Raw genomic sequence first — 26,724 nt, 5'->3', positions numbered from 1 at the left:
AAGCAATTCCAGGGGGGTCGGGACAAGACGCAGGCAGAACACAAGGTGAGCCTGGACCATCCTGTGCCCAAAGCGAGGAGGCAGAAAGTAAGGTGGGGGCGGGTGACAGGCACAGGCGCGGGCTCCCTCCGCTGGCCCGACCCGGGACGGTCTTGGCATCAAGATCCATAATGAAAGTGACAGATCACAACCTGATGAGTAAAATGGGAAATCGGCTCCCGCACACGAACACACCCTACACTGAACACGCGGGCCGACGCCGCCCCCGCCAGTGACAGAGGGGGAAAGTAACTGCACACGGAGAGGCTGGCAGACGCCCCCTCAGCCGAGTGCTACGAGAACCTCGCCAGGAACGGACTAGTCACAAGTGAGGGCCCGCTTGCCAGGCTGCGGTCACTGCTCTTCCTGCACCCGATGCAGGTGTACCCGCTGGCCGGCATGACCTCTCTAACTCACGGTTTCTGCAACCGTGACCTGGGGCCCTAGTGGTGCCCCCGCAAAAGACTACACGGGCCACACAGGAAAGGCTCCGTACAGTCCCGGGGGAGAATCTGCACTCGGGAACAGGAGCCGCTGCTACAATCGGGACGGGAGCAGAGAAACGGAGCCACCTCGGCGCAGAGGGATTCCACAGCGACCTCTCCACAAGAGGGTCACCTGCACACCAGCACGTCAGATCTCTCCTGGCTCTGGGGTTGTTCTCCGCCTCCTCCAGCTCAGATGCAGCGCGCTTGGGGTCTCCCCTGTCACGGCCACCAAGGGAGGGCACGTCTCCCCCCAACACATGGCCCCCCGGGCCCGGTCCCGCGGCAGGGCCGCTCTCTGCTCTCCGCCCCTTTGAAGTCGCCGGGGCCCCTCGGGGGTCAAGGTGAGCGCGCAGAGGGGGCTGCGTCTCCCGCAGGCGCCCGCCCTGCCCCTTCCTCGGTGGCTTACCTGATGAGCGCGCTCTCTTGGAGGAGCTCCCGACTGAGGTTCAGGGGGACGTCCTCACTGTCCACCACGCCTGAGGGAGACACAGGCCCATCAGGACCGTCCCCGGGCCCGCGCTCCGCCCGGCCCTCACTGCACACTCCTCCGCCTCCCTGCCAGGCCTCCCCTTCCCCCTCCCAGCCTGACACCGAGTCCAACCATGCTCGTGTGACAACGAACTGGCGAAGGACAGCGTGGGGAGACTCACTGGGGCACCAAATGCCGGCCCCTCCGAGTCCTGCTGATGCCCCAGAGCTCGTGCACACAGCGCAAGTCGTGGCAACGTGACCAGAAGAAAGCTGGTGAGGCCAGGGGGCCTCTGCTGGGGGAACAGTTGCTGAGATTTCAGGATCTGTTTGACACTCTAAAGACCACTTCTGGATTTTGTGTTCACAGCCCTAAGTATACTGTGGACATCCTGCACGTCGTGTGCTAAGGTGATACGAAGGTTTAGGTGCTGAATTCTTTTTAAAACTATAATCTCGCTCGGGGAGCCTGGGTGGCTCAGTGAGTTAAGCGTCTGACTTCAGCTCAGGTCTCGACCTCACAGTTCATGAGTTCGAGCCCCACATCGGCTCTGTGCTGACAGCCCAGAGCCTGGAACCAGCTTCAGATTCTGTCTCCCTTTCTCTCTGCCCCTTGCCCATTCTCACTCCGTCTCTCTCTCTCTCTCTCAAAAATGAACATTAGGGGCGCCTGGGTGGCTCAGTCGGTTAAGCGTCCGACTTCAGCTCAGGTCATGATCTCGCGGTCCGTGAGTTCAAGCCCCACGTCGGGCTCTGGGCTGATGGCTCAGAGCCTGGAGCCTGCTTCCGATTCTGTGTCTCCCTCTCTCTCTGCCCCTCCCCTGTTCATGCTCTGTCTCTCTCTGTCTCAAAAATAAATAAACGTTAAAAAAAAAAAAATTTAAAGAAAAAAACAAAAATGAACATTAAACCTGAAACTCATGGGGTGCCTGGATGGCTCAGTCAGTTAAGTGTTCGACTCGTTTTCAGCTCTAGTCATGATCTCAAAGTTGTGAGATCCAGCCTCACATCGGGGTACACTGGGCATGGAGCCTTCTCGGGATTCTCTTTCTCTCTGCCCCTCCCCTGCTCATGCTGTCTCTCAAAATAAACTTTAAAGAAAAAGGGGAGGGGGTGCCCGGGTGGCTCAGGTCACGATCTCACAGTCTGTGACTTTGAGCCCCAGATGACTCTGTGCTGACAGCTTGGAGCCTGCTTTGGATTCTATGTCTGTCTGTCTCTCCCCCCCCCCCCCCCCCCCCCCCCGCCCCGCGCACTCTCCAAAAACTAAACATTAAAAAACAAAACAAAGCACAATAAAAAACACCTGAAACAAGAATTCAAATTAAACGTGTTCTGTCACTCTGCCCCACCTCAACCACAACGTGGTGGTTGCAGACGGGAAGAAGCTTCCTGGGTGGAGCTAAGCAGCTTCCCACGGCCGCCCTGGGTCTGCCCAGCTACCCCAGCCTGCCGCCGTGGCTGCCCCCCGCGACCCGGTGCTCAGGGCAGACGAGCGCTCTCTGCCGAGGTCGGCACCCCAGGCCACGCGCGGGGAGCCGCTCGGTCCCGGGGCTGCGGGGCCTCGACTCACACGACGGACACGGGCATCAGCGCTGTACCTCGAACGAAGCGCAGCCACTTGGGCAGGATGTCGGTGGCCTTGGTCTGGATGAGGACCTTGCGGCTGTACAGCGCAATGCTGGAGCCCATCTCCCGGCTCACGTCAAACATGGATGGTTTCTGGGGACAAGGAAACAGCAGTGTTAGGGACCCACGAGGAGGCAGAACCTACGATGTCATGTGGGAGCACGAAGGACAACTCAGAGCCACCCCTTCTTAAGGAGGCCTGTGCCAGGAGCTGTGGCGGGACACGTGGTGACTCAGAGGAAGAGCCTAGGGAGGACCTCGACGGGCCCTCGGCAGGGGGAGCAGGGCACGGGACTTCCGTGGGCAGCCGCTGCCCCCCACCCGTTCCCCCTGAAGGACATAAAAAGCAACAACCAGCATGTCCCTGTGAACAGAGCCAACGTGCTAGGGGTCAGGGGCCAGCAAACAATAGCCACAGACCAAACCCAGCTCAACACCTGGTTTGTGCAGCCCCAGAGCAGCTTTTCCGTTTTTAAATGGTTGAGAATGAAAGCAGAACGAGACTATCTCATGATGTGTGAAAAATACACGAAATCCGAACTGTAGGGTCCTATCAAGTTTCCTGGAACACAGCCGGGCTCGCGAGCGGTTCCTGGGGGCAGCGCTCCAGGCCACGCGGGGCCTGTGAAGCCCAAACTAGTCACAACCATCTGCCGACCTCTGCTCTAAAGCAGCATTTTGGGACCTGCATCCCACACGCACACCATGCTGGGATCCTGCTAATATGGAGGCTCCGTTCAGGAGGTGCTGGCGGGGCTGAGATCTACACTCCCCAAAACCCCAGGACACGCTGGGGCTGCTGGTCTGCGAAACTCAGCACCGAGTCTCACAGTGCTTTCCCGAGTGGGTAGCCCTGGGACCTTTGGGGGCTGCCATCAAAATCACCAGGAACTTCTTCCAACCCCCGAGCAGGTCTCCCTGTTTACAGGATTCATCAGAGCCTTCACCAGGCTACTGCGAGCCAGGGGGTTTAAGGGCCAAGCGCAAGCACAGAGTGCCCACCAAGTCATCAGAGCGCCATGGCGCCCCTGCCCTGCGGGCCTCCCCCGGGCCCCTCGCCCAACGGTTCTGTTCCACCAAGACAGCATGTGCAACACCCCTCCCCCGCGCTCATCCATCCGGAGGCGGGGGCTCTGCTTTTACTCTGATGCTGCCAAGTTAGTTTTTGTGATGCCTGTGATCTGTCCCCTTCAGGGAAAGTGCCAGCGCTGCTGAGAAATGAGGTCACCTTGGGCGGTGCCCCCCACCCCAGGGAGCAGCAGACAAGCACTCGCAGCGCTGCCCCGAACTCGCGGGCCTCACCATTTCCGGCACATAGAAGATGCTGCGGATGTTGAGAGGCGCATCCGTCCTGTAGTGCAGGGTGTAGCGGGGCCTGTCGTGGGCCTGAGCGACATAGCGGTAGAACTCCTCGTGCTGCCACTCGCCCACGTCCTTGGGGTCCATCATCCAGACCGCCTGGAAGTGGACAGTCACAGGGATGCGGCGTCTAAGATACAGCCTCCCAACGACCACACAGAGCTGGGCCGCTGGAGCCTGTGGGCCCAGGACGAGCCAAGAACCAGCCCCGTGGGACAGACAGTGTGGGGAGGGGGGCTGTCCCACAAAGACACACAAAAGGTTCTAGAACGAGTGTCCCCTCCCCGCTACAGGGTGTCAGGAAGGGCCAGCCCGGAGGACGTGCACGGGCCTGCAGGACGTCACAAACAGATTGAGTAAACGGACAAAGAAATGTGGCCTGGTCGTGGAACCAGAACTTGGCCGTAAAAAGGAAGGGAGCACCAACACAGGCTCACACAGATGAACCTGGAACCATCGTGATAAGGAGCCAGACACATAAGGCCACAGTGTTTGATTCCACACTGACGTGAAGTTTCCAGAACAGGCACACGAGTGGTTGTTGGGGGCTATGGGAGGGGAGATAGGGAGTCACTGCTAATGCAGGCAGGCTCCTTTTTGGGGCGAGAATGTTCTAAAACGGGACTGCGGCGATGGTGAGCGCACCAAGGACCAATGAACTGCACAGTGTGAGCTATACCCAGGGCACGAGGACGGGGCACAGAAGGGTGGGGATCTCGCCTTCCGCAAGGGACCCCACTGCTGGGACAAGGCCACCCAGTCCCACCTCGGTCCCTCTGGCCCTGAAATGTACCAACCTGTCCCCACAGCCTCCCCTGAGCCCTTCATGCAGCCCAGGGTCTCACCTGCAAGGTATTAATGCGCCTGCCGTTCAGGTACAAGGGGAAGCTGACAAAGTTACTGTATTTTGTCACTACATCTGGAAGAGACAAACACGTGAAACAACAATGAACATAGGGAGCTTCTGGACGCAAAAGCTATGGAAGTGGATGCAGGGGTGACAGCACGCCAGAGGACTCAGTGTGGCCGTCTCACAGGTGGAAAGCCAGGTCATGGCAGGGACACTGTCCTGCCTGCACAAAGTGAGCAGAACTGCAAGGAAGCAGATAGATGTCTTGAGGCCCAGGCCACTGTGAGACGCCCACACCTTCTTGGCGGCACGAACAGAGTTCACGGGAAGCGCTCGGCACCTCTGATGAGCCGTCAGTCACACACGACGACAAGACCACCGCACAGAAGCCCCCGCTCTGGGTTTCGGTGAGGGGTGAGGGACGCATCTTCCACACGGGCGGAGCACGACCACCGAGGGTGCAAGACGGAACAAAAGCTGACTGCGCCAGTGGGCCTGGCTTCTGGTTCCGCACGGAGCCACAGGGGCTCTGTCCCAGGCGGGCCTGGGCCGCCAACCCCGGAAGTGCCCTAAGCCCGCCGCGCATGCATCACGGTGGCCCAGACTCCCACTCACCTCGAACCCGGGCCTCGCTGGCGAACTCCGTGCTGTCTGACTTGAGGTGGATGATGATTTTGGTCCCAGTTCTCACTCCCGAGGCTTCAGCGATTTCAAACACCCCGGAGCTAGGACGTGGGAAAGGGAAAGCCAATAGCACAAAGCAAAGCTGACAAGTCCTCCACCTGGGACCGTCGTTGCCCAGAAAGACAAGCTTGGGTGTTACCGTTTCTGAGCCCATCGTGTCTCCTCCAGGGAGAGGGGCTGCCGGGGTGGGGTGTGGGATGTGGGGCTGGGGCGTGGGGCTCTCCCGATCACAGGCGCCCCCTCGTGGTGTTTAGGGTCACCTGAAGTGACCCCGCTGCTGCCATGCGACACTGGGTGGAAAGGGCGGATGCACGGAGACGCGTGTGAACTCCCGGTTTCTGAACCTCTGGCAGAGGCCAGGCGGAGAAACTGTTTCCCGAGTACAAAAGGAGGGGATGCGCCCCCAAAAGGTGCCCTGTCCCTATCCTGGCCCGCTTCCTCTGAACATCGCCTTGGTGGGAGGCACACAGGAGCCTCAGCTGTGACTCAGGGGGATGGGCTGGGCTCCCATCGGGAGAGCAGGATCCGGAAACAAAGATCTGGGGCTACTGAAGTACACGCTTCCGGGGGCACCTGGGTGGCTCAGTCGGTTAAGCCTCCAACTCGGGCTCAGGTCACGATCTCACGGTTCGTGAGTTCGAGCCCCACGTCAGGCTCTGTGCTGACAGCTCAGAGCCTGGAGCCTGCTTCGGATTCTGTGTCTCCCTCTCTGCCCTTCCCTAGCTTATATTCTCTCTCTGTGGCTCAAAAATCAATAAACATTTAAAAAAAAAAAAATGAAGTACACGCTTCCGTTTGGCCAAGATGCCGTTCTCCTCCAACAGTCTCGAGGTTCTCCTGGACCCTCCAGCTAACGGCCCCCCCGTGCGGGCCGGCGAGCAAGCAAGCATCTAAGAGGCAGCTCCTGGGGCCTGAGCGGCACAGGAGGGGTGGGCAGGCCCGGGAGCCAAACCCGGGAGTCCGAGGTGGGAAGCACTCAGGAACGGGCTCCTGCACGACCAAGTCCAGCAAGGCCGGCTGGTCCCGAGGCCAAGCTGGTGACAGGCCGCCCTCTGAAACCACACACCACAGGGGACACCCACATGCCACGGGCCATCTGCAAGGGAAGGAGGAACCAGCTCCCCAAAGCCTGAGGTTTGGGCTTCATAAAAAAGCCCACGAAGGCCCACTGGCATTTTGGTAAGAGACCCTAACTTCCCAAGTGAAGTGATAACACTTTAGCTGTGTGCATAAGTGTACCTCGGTGCACGCGCCTGGGGCGGCCCCGTGTGTGACGTGAGGCCTGCTCTCCCTTACTCACCCATCTGAGAGCCACTGGTAACCAGGGCTGCCCGGGTGCGCGGAGCGGGAATACACCTCCACTCTGTCAGCCACCATGAAAGCCGAGTAGAAACCCACTCCAAACTGGCCGATGATCTTGCTGCTGGCCTCCGCCTGGTTCTGCAGCGCCTCCAGAAAGGCCTGTGGTGGCGAAGGCTGGTCAGAGGGAGGGTGCCCCCTCCCCAGAGAGAACAGATGTTTGCGACACCCTGTGTCCTTTCCGGGCTGCAGGCAGAGGTCACACTTAATCCTCAACGCAATCACACCGAGTGGTTTTTCACCCCAGGTCACACACCGTGCGGAAGTGTGGGAAGTGACGGCTGAGGGACCCCAGATGGGCTGTGGGACGCTGAGTCCGTGTCTAACTCAGAACCACAGGCCTGCCTGTCGGCTGCGGGCCACACTCCTCGGGTGCAGGGGCGGCGGTGGTCTGAGCGAGTGCAGCACAGAGAGCAGTGGCCCCTGGAGTTCGGGACGTGGGGAGACGCCTAAACGTGCCTTCCGCGTGTCTCCCAGATTCTAAGCTTCATGCGGAAACAGTACACACCAAATACAGATTTTGATACAGTACCAGAAGGCACTAGATTTTTAGAGCTCATGTTATCAACGTTCCTAAGATTAAAAATAAAGTACAACCGGGGCGCCTAGGCGGCTCAGCCAGTTGAGCGTCTGCCTTCCACTTGGGTCATGATCTCACGGTCTGTGGGTTCGAGCCCCATGTCGGCCTCTGGGCTGACAGCTCAGAGCCGGGAGCCTGCTTCGGATTCTGTGTCTCCCTCTCTCTCTGCCCCGTCCCCGCTCACACTGTTTCTGTTTCTCTCTTTCAAAAATAAACACTAAAAATAAAGTAAAACGCACACATGCATCACCAGAATCACGTCTGTGGAGGAAGTGTTCCACGATGGCTGCGGACCACATTTGGCTGTCGAACACTTGAAATGGGGCTACTGCACCCGAGGAGTGAAGTTTTACATCACGTTTAACTGAAATCCAAACAACCATGTGTAGCCAGTGGCTGCCGTATGTGAGGGCACAGACTTTCCTTGACAGGGACGGACGTAACCAAAGATGTAATGCGGACCGGGGTGGGCGGGGGGGGGGGGGGTGGCGAGTAACGGTTATGGTAACGTTTCTTAAAAGTAGAATTTCTGCAAATCACCTTGGACCAACAATTAAACTATTTCAAGCAGTTTCGTAAAGGACTATTTTAGGCACCACTTAGGCCCACAAGACACACAAAAAGCATTTAGTCGCCAAGGAAAAGTACACGGGCAGCTGACGGCCACCTCACCCTGGTCACAGGCTGGCAGAGGCCCCGTGACCGCCCGCCCGCCCGCCTGTCCCCACAGAGGGGCCGTGAAGGGCCGCCTGCCCACAGACGGGACTACTGTGAACGGTGCTGACAGGCAGGAGAGGAAGGACGCCACCTCCGCCGGGCCTTCTGCCTCGAGCTGAGGGAGCTCAAGCAATCGCTGAGCAAGAATTTGGAGAAAAGCAGGAGGCACAACGGTGCTTTCCAAACTCCGACAGACAGGCTTTTGAGCCTGGGGTCGGCCGATTTCTAGCTACGGGCAAAGTACTTATTTTCCACCTCTTCATCTACAAAAAAGAGAAACCACCTCAAAGGTCCCCGTGATGGCAAGGCAATCACATCCTAGCGTTCCCACAGCGCCAGCACAGAGCTCGCACCCGAGAACATTCCTGCTGAAGCTGGCGTCCTACCCTCTCTGGTCGGAGCTGCCTGGAGGAAAGACCCTGGAGCCCTGAGCGGGGCAGCGGCCGCAGCACCCAAGGATGGGGCCATGGGGGCTTACCTTTGACCCCGACCTGGCAATCGTTCCCAGGTTGGACACCAGCTCCTCCTGTGTCATCCCGATGCCAGTGTCCTGAGGAGAGAGGCACGCTAAGCTCGGGGCTACCAGCACGTGGGGAGCTGGGACAGACACGGGCGGACAGCCCCAGGGGCAAGAAGCATCAATTATAGCTGCCAGTGAGGACCCAGAGAAGTCACACCCCACACGTCATCGGAGAGATTAATTCTAGTCACACGGGCCAGGCCACACTAGAACACTCCCCACTAGCAGACACACACAGACCAAAGAGACAGAGTCCAGAAACACAGCTGCACAGACTGTGGTACTTGATTTTTAACAAAGGTTCCAAGATAATTCGGTGGGGGAATGGAAAGCAGCCAGCGCTGAAACCAGGCAGCCACGTGCACTCGACCCTGGCCCTCCCCTTACACCACACCCCAAACAGACTGCAGACCCAGAGCAGGAGCGAAGACTGCAGAACTTCTAGAAAAAAACACAGGGAAAAAATCTCTGACTGTGGAAGAGGCAGAGATTTCGGAGGTTACCGAAAGGACAAAACAGGGAACGAAAAGGTGATAAACTGGACTTCATTACAATTTGCTTTACAAAAGTCACCTCTAAGAAAACAAAAAGGCAAGCCACAGAATGGGAAAAGGGTGTCCGCAAAGCGTGTATCTGATATGGAGCTTCTATCCAGAATATATGAAGAACTCTTACAACTCAACAGAAAAAAACAACTTGACTAAAATCGAACCAAAAATCTGGACACAGGAATATACAGAAATGGCAAAGAGACACGAGAAGATGCTCAGCATTAACCCTCAATCATCAGGGAAATGCAAATTAACCACAATGAGACTCACAGCTCATCCACTATGACGGCTAAAATTTAAAAGGCTGACAAGAGCAGGTGTCGGCAGGGATGTGTGGAAGCTAGACTTCCCCTGGACATACGCCCCTAATACAAACGCAAACCAGGAGACCACTTCGGGAAAGTCAAAGTTAAACACACACTCACCCAGCAGACCCACTCCGACACACTCACCCAGAGACATGAAAACATGTGTCCACAGCAGCTTTACCTCTAACACCCCCAAAATGGAAACGACCCAAGTGCCCATCGAGTGGTGAGTGGGGAATGAGCCGTCATATTGCGCGCACGACAAATCTCCATTTCTGGGCACGGAGCAGAATACTTCTCCGGGTAAAACCAAACAAGCTACTGCTACGTGCTGCACTATGGATGCATCTCAAAGCATCATGCTAAGTGAAAGAGGGGAGACTCAACCTCTGTTCATATGGAATTCTAGAAAACACAAAGCCACAGGGACAGAGAGCAGATCAGCGGTTGACAGGGACCACCGGGAAGGGAGAAGGAAATCTGGGGGGAGGAACTCATGACGGAACCGTGGTTCCATGAATGTGTACACTTGAACCTGGTGAACTTTACTGTATGTGAGCCTTTCCTCGAGAAAGCTTCTTTAAACAACAGCAGCAAAGTAGGCGCACACACGTGGAACGGAGGCAGTGAGTGAGCAAGAAAGCCCAAGACGCGTGCTCCAGCACAGTCCTGAGCGGCCACACCAAGCTCACTGGGTGGAGGCAGGAAGTCCCCGTCAGACACGTCCGCTCGGGCCCCATGGGAGCGCGTCCTTCGGCCTCGCAGACACACCTCCCGCACTTCCAGCCATCACCCCAGGACCCTGAAAGCAGCCGTCTCGGCAATATTACGTCCCTCACGCCCTCTGTCTGATAAGCCCCCCACTTTTGCTTTTCTTTCTGACCTGAACATATTCAAAAGGCCACAAGAACCAAAAGTATTACCTCATCGAAAGCAAGACTGTTAATCCAAATGGCAGGCTGCAATTAAAAATAGTACCACAGGGGGCGCCAGGGGGCTCACTCGGTTGGGCGTGGGGGCTTCTGATTTCAGCTCAGATCATGAGCTCAGGGTCGTCGTTGGGTTCTGGGCTGAGCATGGAGCCTGCCTGGGATTCTTTCTCTCCCTCTGCCCCTCTCTGTCTCACACACACGTGTTCTCTCTCTCTCTCTCTCTCTCTCTCTCTCTCTCTCTCAAAAGAAAAAAAAGTACCACAGAATACATAACAACACAGGGGAACTTGCATTACAAGAGAAAAAGCACAGTTAAAAATGTAAAAAGTACACGGGGCGCCTGGGTGGCTCAGTCGGCTGAGTGGCCGACTTCGGCTCAGGTCACGATCTCGCGGTCCAGGAGTTCGAGCCCCGCGTCGGGCTCTGTGCTGACAGCTCAGAGCCTGGAGCCCGTTTCAGATTCTGTGTCTCCCTCTCTCTGACCCTCCCCCGTTCATGCTCTGTCTCTCTCTGTCTCAAAAATAAACGTTAAAAAAAAAAAAAAATTAAAAATGTAAAAAGTACATAGAAAATACATGTATGGTTTAAAAATGTTTAGATATGTAAGTAAATGCAGACCCCAAAAACCTAAATTGATATACGCTAAAATGGTAACAGTGGTTAGCCTCGAATGATGGGGTGATTTGAAATTTGCTTCTGTTCGGCTTATCCGCGTTTCCCCCATTTTCTACACTGAATGAGCGTTATTTTTACACGACATGAAAATAAGAGTTAACGATGAAGACAGTCGGCGCATCACTTGGAGCCTAGGGGCGTGACAAAAAGGCAGGACCTGCGCGCACGACAAGCATCAGGACGCCTCGGAGGGTACCTGGATTGTGATGGTGCCTTTCTCAGCGTCCGTCTGTAAGTGAATCTCCATTTCTGGCAGCGTTTGGCCTTCAGACACCAGCTTGTGCCGCAGCTTTTCCAAGGCGTCACTCGCGTTGGAGATCAGCTCCCGTATAAACACCTGCGGACACGGAGGGACGATGCCAGCGCCGCAGAAGCGGTGCGGCGTGCGGACCCCCCAGTGTTCTCAGACACAACTCACTGTCCTCGGGGGCAGGTCACAAAATGATGTCAGGCCCTGACAGCCCTGAGGAGGAAACTCTGACCCTCAAAACCAAGCCCGAAGTCAAGCATCAATCTGTTTCGTCAGCTCAAATTTTAAGAGCCCCGGGTGAGCACTTCTCACTTGACTCCTGACCAGGGATGTCCAAATACCTATCCCCCACCCTGGGTTTCTTCTGACCCTTGAAGAAGGACCCATGGCTTTAAGGAGGGCCGAGCATGTGCGGGGAGGAAGGAGCCCCAGGGCCCAACCACCTGCGTCCAGAAAGCACCTTTACCTCAAACAGCACTTCCACCTACACAGACACACCTCTGGGTGCCGCGGGGCTACCTGAATACGGTGCGTGACAGAACAAGGCTTGAAAGTATTCCCTAAAAAGTCCCTTTTAACTTTGGAGCATCGTGCTCAAAGTTCCCCTTTGCATTGCAGCAATAACGAGCCAGCAGTGGACCGTTTCTCCTCTCCCACACTGCCTGTCACCCCTCACTCCGCTTCATCTCCCTGCCCCCCTCGCCAAAGGGCTGGGGTCTCCCTCCCGCGGCCTCACGACACGACTCCACCACCGCAGAAACGAATCCCAGCAGGGCCCCCGTGCCAGTATCTGGAAGGGATTCTAAACTATCAGCAAGATTAATTAACCCCCAGAGTCAATCTAGCAGGAAGAATCATCTGGGCCTATCTGTCCGTGAAACCCGAATAGATTTTAGTTAAAATCCTCTTGCCGGTAGCTCAGATCCGGACCTGTCGAGATTAAATGTGTTCTCACAGCTAAGAGACTATCTAGCATTTCCCCAGAAGAGCATAAAAATCGTGTGTCCCCCCTACCCCCAAAAATAAAAACCCCGCTGTGCTGGCAGTGATTAGCAGGTGCCACACCTCTTTCTCGGAGTACAAGGAACGGGCGACAATGTCCAGAAGCTTCTTTGTCTCAGCCTGGAACTCATGTTTGGAAATGGAACCTAGTAATGAATCACAGAAACAACCAATGAAGTTTAATTTCTATTTTCGTGGAAGAATATGCTACGTAACATCCAAACAACTGTTTCAGGTAATGAGCTTTAAACGTTTTTCACAAGAGTAAACAAAAAGGGAAGAAACCAAGCCATCGGGGCTCTCAGGCAGGAGGCCTCAGCAAGGAACGAGCCAGTGGGTCCGCTCCGTCCACAGAAAGGGGCAAAGGGAGCCTCCCCCGCCTCCTGCCACTCACCTGTCGCGCGGGACGGCCACCTCAAGGGAACATCGAGGCCGGCACTTCCCGAGGTGCCTGGACGTGAGAATCGTACTGCCTCTAACAACCAGACCCCGCATTCTATTCTTCAGAACTGTGGCTTCCAAATTAATCATTCAGAAGACTAACAAAACCTCACTTCTTAACCCAAATATCACAGTCGGTGTTGTCATCTGAAAGCCAGAAATGGCCCCGCTCCACAGACTGCTCTCCTGGGCCCGGGAGCGGACAGGACGGCGTCGGAGGCTGTCCTGCGCCGGCAGGGCCAGTACCGAGTTTCCATCCCGCCTCCAAGATCGTGAGCAGACGTGCCCCAAATCCCCATCTGGGGAAGGACCCCACTGCGGACTCCCAGGCAACCACCCGAGGGGGGGCAAGACGCCGGGACGGCGGTCAGGAGTCCCTGCGAAGACGGGAACAGACGATGCTTTGTTTTGGGGAACCCTCCCGCCCACGAAGACCTTCCATCCGAAGCAAGTGGGTGGCTTTACCAATCACTGCTTCTGCCTCAAAAACCTCCCCTCACAGGCCAGCCACGAGGCCACGGCTCCGCGGACCCCGACCGGCTGAACACAGTACCCTGCACGGTCTCCGTGCTGCGGATGATGGAGTGCAGGGGCTCCTCCGTCCGGTCCTCAGCAGCCTGCGAGCTGAAGAGCCGTGCGGCGTGGAAGCTCGAAGCCAGGTTTCTCCCGGGGTTCCCGGACGGGGCTGGGGTCCGCCAAGGACACAGAGTGGCTTTTCCTGAAAAGACAAACACGCGGAAAGAACAAGCGTGAAAAAGACATCGGAAACACAACACCCTGACGTGTTTCCATCTGGCCGCTGCTGCAGGTGCCCACATGGAATTGTCCGAGGCAAGCCGCTGCCCAGAAGACCCAGTGGCACCAGGAGAAATCACAAGTGACTGAACGCTGAGCAGCGTGGGTGTTTCAGCGAAGTGTTGGGAACACAGCCTCACACATATCAAATACCAAGAAAGAGTCCCAACGCAGGGCAGAGGCGCGCGAGGCAGGCAGAGGCCTAACCAGGCACAAACCCACAGACTCAGACACGCCTCGCGCTCACGGCCCCTCTAGGAGCCCGAAGTAACACAGGCCAGCCTTCCTCACCCTGTGACACCCAGGAAAAGGGGGAGGAAAAAATATACACCTAAGAGGGATCCAAATTTTTACATTAATGGTCTGAAACGGTCTCACCATGTTCTAAAGAATACTTCTTGACTGCTTCCCTTCTTGTCCAAACTCTTTTAAAATTAGTACATTTGGGGGTGCCTAGGTGGTTCAGTTGGCTAAGCCTCCAACTTCAGCTCAGGTCATGATCTCATGGTTCCTGCGCTGGGCTCTGTGCTGACAGCTCGGAGCCTGGAGTTTGCTTCGGATTCTGTGTCTCCCTCTCTCTCTGCCCCTCCCCAGCTTGTGCTGTCTCTCTAAACGTAAATAATAAACACTAAAAAATATACATGTAAATAATTTTAAATTAGTACATTTAAAAACCGGAAACCAGCAGATGATCCCCCCCCCACCTGGTAATCAGGAAGGGGACTCACACGGTCTCACATTAGTTTTCTGTAATTTCTCGCTCAGCATGGCCAACTGAGGGACCACTGTGAGGAAAGAAGGCGACCCCCCTATCTGACACTGAGGTCTGCAGTCTGGCGTGGGCAGCGCCGTCTGCCCTTGGGGACCACAGAGACGCAGACACCTCCAGGCTCCTGGGCAGAAAACTCACCTTACTAGCAGCCCCTCAGGACAGCATCGCTCACCTGACTCCAGGCCACCAAGCCGGAGCCTGGGGTCAGTTAGGAGGTGCTTAATGCCCGATGCTTTCAAGGACACACGTCAGACAACGCAAGACACCCCGTGTCAAAGTCTAGACCTACATGAGATGCACCGGGCCTGCTGGGTCCCACACACGTCAGAAAGGAATGAATTCGAATGTCCACAAAGGACCTGGAAGGTTCGAAGCCCAACATATCAACATCCACGTTCCTACAAGGTATAAAAACTTGCCTTTTCTTTAAGTTTACTCCTAGATTTACAAATAACATGACCTTAGCCTTTATCTCTATGCAGAACACCTTAAAAACGCCTACTCTGATTCAGAAAATATTCAATATCCAAGAAGTCTGAATGTGTAATTCTCTGGAAAGAAAAGAAAGAACAGAAAGCTGGGGCACTCCTAGAATGAAATACTACTCGGTTAGAGGGTTTGGTGAACAGTCTGCACCAAGCCAGGAGTGACAAAGCCCCCGTGACCCCAGGCAGCACCTCCCCACCCCATGACCCCAGTGAGTTGTCCTGCTGCCTCCTGCCAGGGACGGGTTCCCCACAAAAGCTGGGCCCCTGCTCCAAAGCAGGGCAGGACTTAGGGAGAAAATTGATGGGACTGGGATAAGGAGGAATGGGTGAGGGAGGAGACCCAGGGTCAGCCTCAGGAGGGGATGTGGGTTCAAGTTCCACAGGGGCCCTGCTGACTTATGAGCGTCTGGCCCCAAGGCGGGTCCCGCATCAGAGAGAGGAGCAGCCAGAGCCTCAGTGGAGCCAACAGCCCTTCAGAAGTCCTCCTCCCCTTCCTCCTCCTCCACCCTGGGCTGACTGGCACCCCATCCTACCGCCTGGCCACAGGAAGGGACAGAGGTGTGGTGTACAGGAGTCTTCTGCCAGTGGGAAGGTGGGAGCGCAGCACTCATCAGGGCTCCCCCTCCCCCCACCATCCCGCGAGGGCAACTCCCGCTCTCCCATCCAGCCCCTGGTGCCCGCATCTCGATGGGTTCAAAAGCCTTGGAGGGGGTCTCCCTGTCTGCAGTCCCATTTCTTCCAATCTGTCCCTTAAATTTCTATACGTTACTCTTCCAGCGACAATTCCAACGGTTATTTCCCCAATTCTGAAGACTCATTCCTGAACGCAACCCTGTCAACTCTAAATGCTTCCGGCTGGTATTCCCTGCCCTCCAGCAAGCAACATCCTCCGAATTTTCTGGAATCCTACCTCCTCCTGCCCCTCACACCCCCAACCTGCATGGTCACCAGCACTGGGGTACCTGTGCCCCTTTCCCCTACACCACCAAGCTCAGCACACAGAGATCATTTCCCACGTTCCAGTAGACGTACCCCGCAATCATCAGGTAACACAGACGGCCTCAAGAGAAGAAGCTGGTTTTCCAATGGTTAATTCTACTTGGAGTGAAGTACTCTTGACCAGTGCATTTGCAAGAACCTACTGAACTGACCATTCACCCCCACTTTCTGTCCCACCTTGTTCTGCTAACAGAGCCTTCTTCCTGCCATCCGTCTTCCGGTCCTCTCAGAAAACAGATCGCATTCCCTCAACGTCTCCCCAAATAAAAGCCATCCTTACCCCAAAGGAAACCAGAAAGCCCATGAAATCAAAAAAACTCAGAGGCGATGGGCTCTCAGTATTTTGAGACTCCTACAGACGGCCTGTTCCAAACTCCAGAGGAGGGAGGGGAGGTGTCGGATGCTGGCAGGCCTTTCTTCTTCCGGGTCATATTCTGTGTATTAAGTATTTTAATCTAGAACACCCCCCCCCCCCCGCCCTCAGAGCAGGGGGAGGGGTTGAACAGGTGATGAGCCCCGGGCAAAGTAGGAAGTGTTGAACCACTACATCGGAACGCCTGAAACTAATACAGCACCGTATTTTACGTTAACTGAAACTAAAACGAAAGCTGAACACATCTCACATACTCCATTTCGCCACCCAGAGCTCCTTATTCTTTTTAACGAACAAATAATACTCCACTGTAATGGGCAAGCAGTGCTCAGCCGATGGGTGTTTCAACTGTTCCTAGCCTCATGCTGTTAAAACCAATGCCCCGAAGTGCCACAGAACTGTGTGCTGTGTGTCACCTTTCATGGACGGAAGGAGAGGATACAGAAAGACTGAGCGTCTCCACTCCTCCGTGAGGAAGAAACACAGACAGGAGTAACCAGAAACCTGTGAGACTGTTTCACGGGGCTGCTGAACAGAGCACCACAGACAGAGCAGCTCAAACGACAGCAATCTCTCAGCTCACAGTTCAGGAGGCGCGAGGCCAAGAACAGAGCGCTGGCAGGGGTGGCTCCTTCTGAGGCTGCGCGAAGACTCTGTCCCAGGCCCCTCTCCTCGCTTCCGTAGCCTCAAGTGTCCCTTGGCTTGTTCCCTCTCTGCACGTGTGACTCCATATGCAAATTCCAGTGTTTATAAAGACACGGTCACAGTGGATGAGGGTCCACCCTAATGGCCTCATCTTAACTTGATCATCTGCGAGGACCCTGTTTCCAAAAAGGTCCCACTCATAGGTCACGGAGGTCAGGAATTCAGTATCTTTCAGGGAGGCAACAATTCAACCCATAATGGGCATGTGGGAACAAAACGGAAAGAGTGGAGGGCTGGGGACAGGGTAGCAGAGCTGAGGGGAACGTGACGTTTCTGAGCACACCCTTTCGTACCTGACTCTGAGAACCACAGGACCACAGAGTAAGTGAGAGCAACCCGGGCATGTGGGGAACATTCACCGAGAAAGAAACAGTAGCAAATGTGCGTAACTGTATCATAAACAGCATAAGCATCCTAACCTAAGTCGCTTTGGAAAATGGTACTGGCACCGTCTCCTGAAGTCAGCCTCAAAAAGGCCTGCGTACAATCACCGTAGCAAACCACGAGCCATCCTCAAACTGCCGGATCTGCCAAGGGAGTCCCGGTGGACCTTGAGTTAGGAGCAAGGAGTTACCAACAGGGTAAGGGCCAGCCGCCGGCGCGGGCTGGCATCGGAGCAGAAGCATGACTGTCCCGCTATGGACAGACTGGGTGCAGAAACAAACACCGAGGTGCGTGTGGGGGTCCACGTACACATACCTCCTAGCCGTCGGCTGACAGGCCTGGAGGCGGGAGCTCCGGCAGCGGCAGCGTCTGTCACCAGGTTGGGCGGCCGCCCCAGAACCGTTTCTCAGCCCACGCCTTGGTCAGGCCAGGGGTGGTGGCCGGCCGCCCTCCCCGGCACCAGACCTCGGTTCCCCAGGTCCCGCCAGGAAGGGATGAAGGGCTCACAAGGAGGGTGCTTCACAAGGGCACCGGCTCCACCTGGAGGGCACTCCCAGAGGCAAAGCCCGGGGCCATCTGAGCAACACAAGGAGGATGTAAGGCGACGAATAAAAGAAACATCCACGAGTCCACAAATGACTTATAAATGAATGGGGGAGGAAAGACCTCTTCCTCACAACTACAATTAATAAACGTGTAAGGAATGGTGGAAAGAGGCCACCTCCGTCGGGCAAGCGCGGCAGTCGACGCCGGTTACAGGGATAAACTGCTGTTTAAACGTCCTCAAGAAAGAGAACGTTTGCCAAATCTCCACGTGTCCACCACGAGACACCCACTGATTTCAAAGAAAAAGACCAGTGGTGGACCGTGAAGAAAATGGCAGGTATCTCCAAATGAAGTCACCCGGCACGAGACGGGTCAACGCGTGCAGTGCCCAGGCCGGCAGGGTGAGAGGGCGTGGCCTCCCCTCCGGCGTGTTCCTACCAAACATGCATCTCAACCTAACCGTAAAATCATCAGACTAACCCACATCTAGGGACACCCTGCGAAGCCCCGGGCAGTACTCTTCCCAAGTGTCGCGATCCAGAAGGACAGACAGACTGGGATGCACTGAGGTGGCATGACGACCACGCGGCCCTGGACAGAAGAGGACATCAATGGTGAAACAGGATCAGCGCCAGCACGACTGGCACGCTACTCACTAGCACGGGGCACCGCGACTTTAGCGTTCAGTCACTGCCGCAGGCTACGGGAGGTGTTAACATTAGGGGAAACCAAGAGGAGGGGATCCCAGGTGGTATTTCCGTGAGAGCCCTGTAAAGCACAGAATATTCCGAAATATGAAACAACACCGTGAGGGACATCCTTGCACGTGTCACTTCATTTACAGCCCAGCCTGCATCTGGGCGCACATCTAGAAAGTCACCAGGTCCCAGGTTGGGTCCAGTTTAAACCGTGGTTGATGCTGCCGGGTCACCCTCCAGAGACCATCGGTTCACACTCGGGCAGCACCACGGGAGTGTCACCTCACGTGGCTGCCAGGGTGGTGCTGGGAACATTTGGATCTCTGCCCATCAGTCGGGTGAGACTTTTGCTGTAGCTGTCATTTTCATTCCCCTTACTAGGAGCGAGACAGACCTACCCTTATTTATAAATATTTACTTTTTGGGGGCGCCTGGGTGCCTCAGTCGGTTGAGCCTCTGACTTCGGCTCAGGTCATGATCTCACAGACCATGGGTTCGAGCCCCACGTCGGGCTCTGTGCTGACGGTTCAGAGCCTGGAGCCTGCTTTGGATTCTGAATCTCCCTTGCCTTCTGCCTCTCCCCCACTCACGCTCTCAAAAATAAAATACACATTAACATTTTTTCTTTTTTAAAAATGTATTTTAAAAAACGTATTAAAAGTATTTTCTTTTTTTAAAAATGTGTTAGGTGTATTTCAATTTTTTTATTGAGAGAGAGAAAAGCCTAAGCAGGATCCTCACTGTCAGCACAGAGCCTGACTAGGGGCTTGAACTCTCGAACTGTGAGATCATGCCCTGAGCCAAAATCAAAAGTTGGATGCTTAACTGACTGAGCCACCCAGGTGCCCCTGTAAATATTTCCTATTTTCTTTTCTGATGACAGACTTTTGGTATCCTCTGACCATTCTTGCACTACAATCTTCTTCTTATTGACTTGTAAGAGCGCTTTATGTCTTAATGAAATTAGTCTTTCTTTCCCAGAACACTGTATCTAGTGTTCCAACAATCACGACCCCAGGGATCACAGGCATCCCCTCCCCAACAGAGAAGCAGCTTGGCGGTGGGCTGGGCCGGCTGCCTCAGTCTCCCGGCCACCCTCCCCCTCCCCCTCGTTGTCCTCCTTCCTGTTCTGGGGCCTGGGCGCCACGCAGGTAAGGTCCGGGCTTCCTGTCGCCACATCCAGGAGCATCTGGTCCTTCTGGATGCCCTCCGTGAGCTCCCCCAGGGACGGCTCTCCGACCCCGTTGACCTCAATCTTGGAGAACACCATATTGGTGACTCCACACTCACAGTCGAGTGGCCGCAGGGGTTAATGGCTCCGATGGCCTAGAGGACGGTGAGCAGCTCACTGCACTAGATGCATCCAGTGGCACAGATGTCACGGAGCTCCAAGTACCGGCACACCCGCTGATCCACCTTCCTCCTGAGGCCCAGGCTGAGTGTAGCCACGGATCCCATGAGGTCGATGCAGCTGTCCTGGGCGACACACGGCAGCCTCCCCAAAACAGCCTCGTTTGGAAAGGCCTTCCTCACTAAGATTCATGCAATTTTCCCACGGCCTCCTTTTCCTACGCCTGTTGGTTTTTTCTCCCACTTAACACAATATTTGTGAAATGATTTAATATGTTGTTCGTGATGGAGTAACAGAAGTCCTCACTGTCAGGAAAAAGGAAGAAATAACCAATCCGTATTTCCAACCAGGACTTTAAAACTTTCCAGTATAATTCCGAGATTACATCAATCAACAGCACTATTAAGAGCAAATCTGATTTGGGGTTAACTTTTCACAACGACTGTAAGAATAAACCAACAGAGCAGTAAATCTGCCCGAACCAGATACAGATATGTGACGTGCACATTGTCGGTCCTCACGCTTCCTCTATACCCTGAAGGAAAAACCACAAGCCTCAGGGCCAGGCTACAATGTCGGAGTATCCGGCTGTTTGGTGGTTTGGGGACACACAAAATGGCAACGACAGTTTGAGTCTGACACCCCCCCCACACGGGCCAGTGCTCATGCTGTTTCCTCTGCCAGCGACCACATTCCTCTCCACCCGAAGTGTTTCAGGACCTGGTGTGAGGCTCTCCCGTCCCCAGCGGCTCAACCCCCTCTCTCGACGGAATTCAGAGTACTTATTTTCTATGCTACTCACTTGAAACTGCTGTTATAAACCAGCTTGTGGCACTCCTACGATTAACTGTTTGCTCATGGAAAACATTTCACCAAATTACAACATTTCTTAGTATCAAGCTCAACCAAGGCAAGAAGAGCCACGTTTCTCCGAACACCACAGCCCCTGGCACAGAAGCAGCTCGTTACAAACAGGCAACTTACCAGCACGCGCATCGCTAGGTGCAAGCACAAGGACATCCGGTCAGCCACAAGTCGCTCAGTGCTCCTGCAGGGCCATCGGTGACTGGGAAGAGGGATTAAAAGTACAACGGCCCACAGGGGCCGTCAAGGAAGGCAAATGAGTCAAAACACACTGGGTACTTTTTTTTATTTTTTATCACTCTTCTCTACATCAGCCACTGTGCTTGCTTACTACGGTTTTGCTTCAAAATGGCATGTTAAGTAAGTACTGCACTTTAGACGCAGGCATACTTAGTATCTTAAGCTGTGAGCAACAGGCAGACTGTTTTCCTGGAATTACTTATCTGAAATGCACAATCTCCCACTCACCACATGTGATATGGACAAGAACAAGTTAACTTTTTGTCTTTACTGCAAAGAGCGCCACTTCCAGCCTCCAGCCAAACTGCCTGTGGAGGACACCCACGAACTTAGGAACCACACAAAAGGGTTCTGGAGAAGTCAGCCAGAGCAGGCAGACCCTCGGGGAGAGCGGACACGTGGAAGAAGAGAACAGCACGGGAGGAGGGCAGGCTCAACCCAGGGCGGCTGACACAGACACGGCCCCTGAGGAACCGGAGGCGGCGCTAGGGGAACCGTAAAAGGTGAAGAGTGGGGAGTTGGAGAGGGTCCCAGGAATGAGAGTCAGAGAGACGGAGTCCCCAGTTCTGGGAATAAATTCTTCTAAATATCCGGCTGACCCCCTGAACTGTGTGTGGGGGACAAACTGCAAATAGCCTGGTTAAGGCTAAAAGAATCCAACTGCTGTGTTTGCAGCTGGGGTCCAACCAGATTAATAATCCACTTTAAAACAGGAGCTGGGGCACCTGGGAGGCTCAGTCGATTAAGCATCCCACTCTTGATTTCGGCTCAGGTCATGATCCCAGGGTTGTGGGAGTGAGCCCTGGGTCGGGCTCTGTGCTGTGTGGAGCCTGCTTAGGATTCTCTCTCCCTCTGCCCCTCTCTCCTGCTTGTGTGCGCGCTCTCTAAAAAAAATAATAATAATAATATTGGGGCGCCTGGGTGGCTCAGTCGGTTAAGCGTCCGACTTTGGCTCAGGTCATGATCTCGCGGTCCATGAGTTCGAGCCCCGCGTCGGGCTCTGTGCTGACAGCTCAGAGCCTGGAGCCTGTTTCAGATTCTGTGTCTCCCTCTCTCTGACCCTCCCCTGTTCATGCTCTGTCTCTCCCTGTCTCAAAAATAAATAAAACGTTAAAAAAAAATTTTTTTTTAATTAAAAAAAAATAATAATAAAAAGAAGAAATACAAAAATACCTAAGTCAACCAATCTGGAAGAAAAGATGGGGTGGGGGCACCTGGGTGGTATATCAATACAATGGGATTAGCAGCCAAAACCAATGAGCTACACCTTTAGCATAAATAAAGCTAAGAAAAAAAAAAGCTGACCCAAGAAAGTCCCATCAGAACACACACTATGATTTAATAAACTGCATGTGCTTATACAAAATTAGATACATATATATCCATACAAAGCAAAAAGCAAAAGAGTAAAAACCACTCTCTCTCTCTCAAAAACAAACAAACATCAAAAAAGTGGGGGGTTGGGTGCCCTGGGTGGCTCAGTCAGTTAAGCCTCTGCCTCTTAATTTCGGCTCTGGTCATGGTCTCGAGGTTGGAGCCCTGCACTGGGCTGACAGTGCGGAGACTGCTTGGGATTCTTTCTCTGCCCCTCCCCCACTTGTGCTTTTTCTCTCTCAAAAATAAACAAACATGAAAAAAACAAAACAAAACAGAAAATTCAGGTCAGCAGTTCCCTCTAGGAAAGAGAGAAGAGGGTGCAGCAGGAGCACACAGGCCTTCGAGGGACCTGTAATCTCCATTCCTTCAGCTGGGTAATAAGTGTTCATTGATGCTTTTTTATAAAACTGCACACACATATTATACGCATTTCTTTTTATGGGATGTGTGAGGCGGGAAAGGGAGAGGATGAAAGGAAAGAAGCTTCAGCCTCTCGGGGTCACGGAGCTTGCAGACGCAGAAATACGCACGGCCCCTCGGAGCCCAGCCTGACCCCCATAGCGTCACCCATGGGACACAGCATGGCCGGGACGCTGCACCTCTGTGAAGCCACCCGGAGCAGGGAGCCCTCGCTGGAGGCCACCTGCAGGTATGAATGGAAGGTAAGTGCAGGAAAGGAGGGAGTCAGGCAGGGTCTGGCAGGCCCCACAACTCCATCCGTGTTCCCTGACCCAAGGCTCCCCCCCCACCGCTGGCGCTATGCTCTGCCTCCGACCAGCTCATTTTCACACGAAGGGGAAGATGCCAGCAGAGCCGCGCTCTGGGGCGACTTCCACGGTACTTCTGGCGACCCCGTGGGGGCACCGCTCCAGGCAGGAGCAATCGGCCTGACCCCGTGGAAGGAGATTTGGCCACGCTGGCCAGGACCACAAATACACATAGCCTCTCATCTGGCGATTTCGTCCGGGAACTCCCTCTGTGGGTACACCTGAACTTGTATGTGACGACAGAGCTGAAAGGCCACGCACCTTAACACTGTACGTAACAGCAAATGCCTGGAGACCACCTGAGTGCCCACGTGCCGAGGACCAGTAAATAAACCACGGCGCCTCTCAGCATGGAGGGTGGCTGCAAAGAGAGGAGGGAACAGCGCTGCTACGGGAAGTCTCCAACGGCTACTCAGCGACTAAAACTCAGATTACGTAGCGTCATAGAAGACACGTGTTTATCTGCACCTCTTGTATTGTACAGACCTTGGCAGACATGCAAGCAACTCCTAATGGAGACAACCTCGGAGGGAGAGGGGAAGTGGGTGGAGAAGGGGCCCATGCCGAGAGCAAGACTTCTCAATGCATACCTTCTGAATCAATCAAATACATATAATTCCTCAAAACAAACCCTTAAAGACATAAAGTGGCTGTCACAGAAGGGCCAGCCCCTTCCCACCGACTGTCAATGCTGGGGTCACGCAAAGGCCTGTACAGACACACCAGATGAGGATCCGGGGTAGAAATCCCCGCCCTCCCCCGGGGGTCAGGGGCCAATGACCAAGCTGAGAGTCAGCTGAAGATCAGTATACAAATATGTATATAATGGAATACTCTGAAGCAGAAAAACGAGGCAAGTCTCTGTAAAGTATCCTGATGTTCAATTATCTCTAAGACACATTAAGGAAATAACCTGGCCCAGAACAGTGGTTTGCATGCTCCCACATGTTTGAAAACATACATGCGTGAACACGTACACGGAAAACTACTCCCATAAGCCAAGCATATCTTTGTAAGGACACTCAAAAAACTGGCTTAAGGGGGCTGCCACCAGGAGGGGAACTGGTGTCTGAGGGCAGCAGTGACAGAGGTGTGTTTTCCACTGCACACACCTTTGTGTCTTTGGAATTTTGTGCTATGTACATCAGTAATCGATGCACAAAATAACCTATTTATAAAAATTACCCAGTTACAAAACACACCAAAAAATTTACTAGGGACATAAAAATATTTGCAAAGGGATAGAAAAAGCTTAGGGAAATGTCCCTGAAGACGAAGAGTAAATATTTAAAGACATCAATTCTCTGGGTGCCTGGCTGGCTCAGGCAGAGGAGCATACGACTCTTGATCTCAGGGTCAGGAGTTCGAGCCTCATGTTGGGCGTAAAGTTTACTTAAAACTGTTTTTTAAACTATGCAACCTAATTCTTAAATTCATATGGAAAACTAGATGTGCACAAATAGCCAAGAATTTTGAAAACCATGAGGAAATATGATTAACTGTGTTAAAGCACATTAATTTTTTTTTAACTTTTTAAAAAGTTTACTTATTTGTTTTGAGAGAGAGAGCAAATGGGGTAGGGGCAGAGAGCGGGGAGAGATGGAGATTCTCAAGCAGGCTCCACACTGCCAGCGCAGAGCCCAAAGCAGGGCTCGAACTCACGAAACGCAAACCATGACTTGAGCTGAGATCAAGAGTCAGATGCTTAACTGACTGAGCCGCCCAGGAGCCCCTAAAGCATATTAATTTAAAGCTACAGTATTAAAGTTAATTTCCTCTCTCACTTATTAAATAAAAAATTCCAGATGGACTATAAAAGTGCAAATAAAAGGGGCGCCTGGGTGGCGCAGTCGGTTAAGCGTCCGACTTCAGCCAGGTCACGATCTCGCGGTCCGTGAGTTCGAGCCCCGCGTCAGGCTCCGGGCTGATGGCTCGGAGCCTGGAGCCTGTTTCCGATTCTGTGTCTCCCTCTCTCTCTGCCCCTCCCCCGTTCATGCTCTGTCTCTCTCTGTCCCAAAAATAAAAAAAAAAAAAATTAAAAAAAAAAAAAAAAAAAAAGTGCAAATAAAAGCTGAAAGTACTAGAAGAAAACAGAAGAGGTTTTAAGAACACCTTTACGGAGGGGCGTCTGGGTGGCTCAGTTGGTTGGGCATCCGACTTCGGCTCAGGTCATGATCTTGTGGCTGGTGAGTTCGAGCCCCGTGTGGGGCTCTGAGCTGACAGTTGAGCCTGGAACCTGCTTCGGATTCTGTGTCTCCCTCTCTCTCTGCCCCTCCCCCCCACACTCTGTTTCTCAAAAATAAATAACCATTAAAAAACAAAACAAAACAGGTTTATGGATATAACTGACCCAAAGTGTACAAGCCACTGGGCTTTAGCACATTCAGAGTTGTCTGTCCGTCACCATCATCTAGTTCCAGAACATGTTATCACCTCAGAAAGAAACCAAATACTCATCAGCAATGACTCCCCCATTCCCCCATCGCCCAGCTCTGGCAATCACGCTGCGGCCCTAGAGATGTGCCGGTTTAGGACATTTCGCATAAATGGAATCATACTACACGTGGTCTTCCGGGCCTGGCCTCTTTCACTTAACGTTAAGGTTTTCAAGGTTCGTCCACGTTACGAGGTATCGCAGCTCACTCCTTTCTAAAGCGGACCAATATTCCGTCATATGGCCAGACCACACGTTTAGTCCAGGCAATGGACAACTGGGGTGTATCCACTTTTTGGCTGTGCTGTGAACACTGTTGTACGCGTTTCCGTGTGGATCCCTAGGAGTGGAACCGCTGGGTCGAATGCTAGCTGTTTAACCGTTTGAGGAGTGCAGACGGCTTTCCCAAGTGCCATACCACCTTACGTTCCCGCCCGCAGGGAGAGCTCTGATTTCTCCACCCCCTGACGGATGCTACGGTTGTCACCCACGGTTTTGATTCTCGCCGCCTGAGTGGGGGTGAAGGGCCACCTCACTGTGGTCTTGATTTGCCTTTGCCCGCCCTACTGATAGTGATCTCGGCATCTTTTCCTCTAATGATTTAAGAGCGAGGAAACTCTTCCTAAACAAGACACATAACCCTCGAACCATGAATTTATGGAGCACGTAAAAATTAAAACAAATAGGATAAATCTTAAAAGTTCTCATCGCGAGACAAAAATTGTTTATGTCAGGTGATGCATGTTCACTAGACTTACTGTGGTGATCATTTTGCGATTAATGAATATCAAATCACTATGTTGTATGCCTGAAACTAGTATGTCTGTTACATGTCAGTAAAAATAAAATTAGAAAAAATTACATATATGGGAGACACCTGGGTGACTCTGTCAGTTAAGCGTCCGATTCTCGATTTTGGCTCTGGTCAAGATCTCATGGTTCGTGAGTTCGAGCATCAGGCTCCACCCCACTCCCCCTCCACTTGTGTATGTGTGCGCGTGTGCTCTCTCTCTCTCTCTCAAAATAAATAAACTTAAAAATAAATACATACATACATACATACATGGGAGTGCCCGGCT

The 26,724-nt window shown here is 53.6% G+C and overlaps 1 protein-coding gene across 2 annotated transcripts in view; it reads right to left on the bottom strand.

Annotated features, from left to right (window-relative positions):
- The window catches only part of TRAP1 (TNF receptor associated protein 1), a 45,412-nt gene that overhangs the window by 11,846 nt on the left and 6,842 nt on the right, over positions 1 to 26,724 (bottom strand). For both annotated transcript variants that reach the window (XM_042971355.1, XM_042971357.1), the window contains exons 2-11: positions 13,406 to 13,570; positions 12,475 to 12,557; positions 11,356 to 11,496; positions 8,652 to 8,723; positions 6,818 to 6,978; positions 5,449 to 5,558; positions 4,829 to 4,902; positions 3,927 to 4,082; positions 2,597 to 2,717; positions 934 to 1,003 (exon numbers count right to left, since the gene is read on the bottom strand). In XM_042971355.1, the coding sequence (XP_042827289.1) occupies positions 934 to 1,003; positions 2,597 to 2,717; positions 3,927 to 4,082; positions 4,829 to 4,902; positions 5,449 to 5,558; positions 6,818 to 6,978; positions 8,652 to 8,723; positions 11,356 to 11,496; positions 12,475 to 12,557; positions 13,406 to 13,570 (1,153 nt within the window). The remainder of the gene's footprint in view (positions 1 to 933; positions 1,004 to 2,596; positions 2,718 to 3,926; positions 4,083 to 4,828; positions 4,903 to 5,448; positions 5,559 to 6,817; positions 6,979 to 8,651; positions 8,724 to 11,355; positions 11,497 to 12,474; positions 12,558 to 13,405; positions 13,571 to 26,724) is intronic.

Source organism: Panthera tigris, chromosome E3, assembly GCF_018350195.1.
Source record: "Panthera tigris isolate Pti1 chromosome E3, P.tigris_Pti1_mat1.1, whole genome shotgun sequence".
In the NCBI taxonomy this organism is placed as follows: Eukaryota; Metazoa; Chordata; class Mammalia; order Carnivora; family Felidae; genus Panthera; species Panthera tigris.
This window is presented reverse-complemented; position numbering and strand designations above follow the sequence as displayed.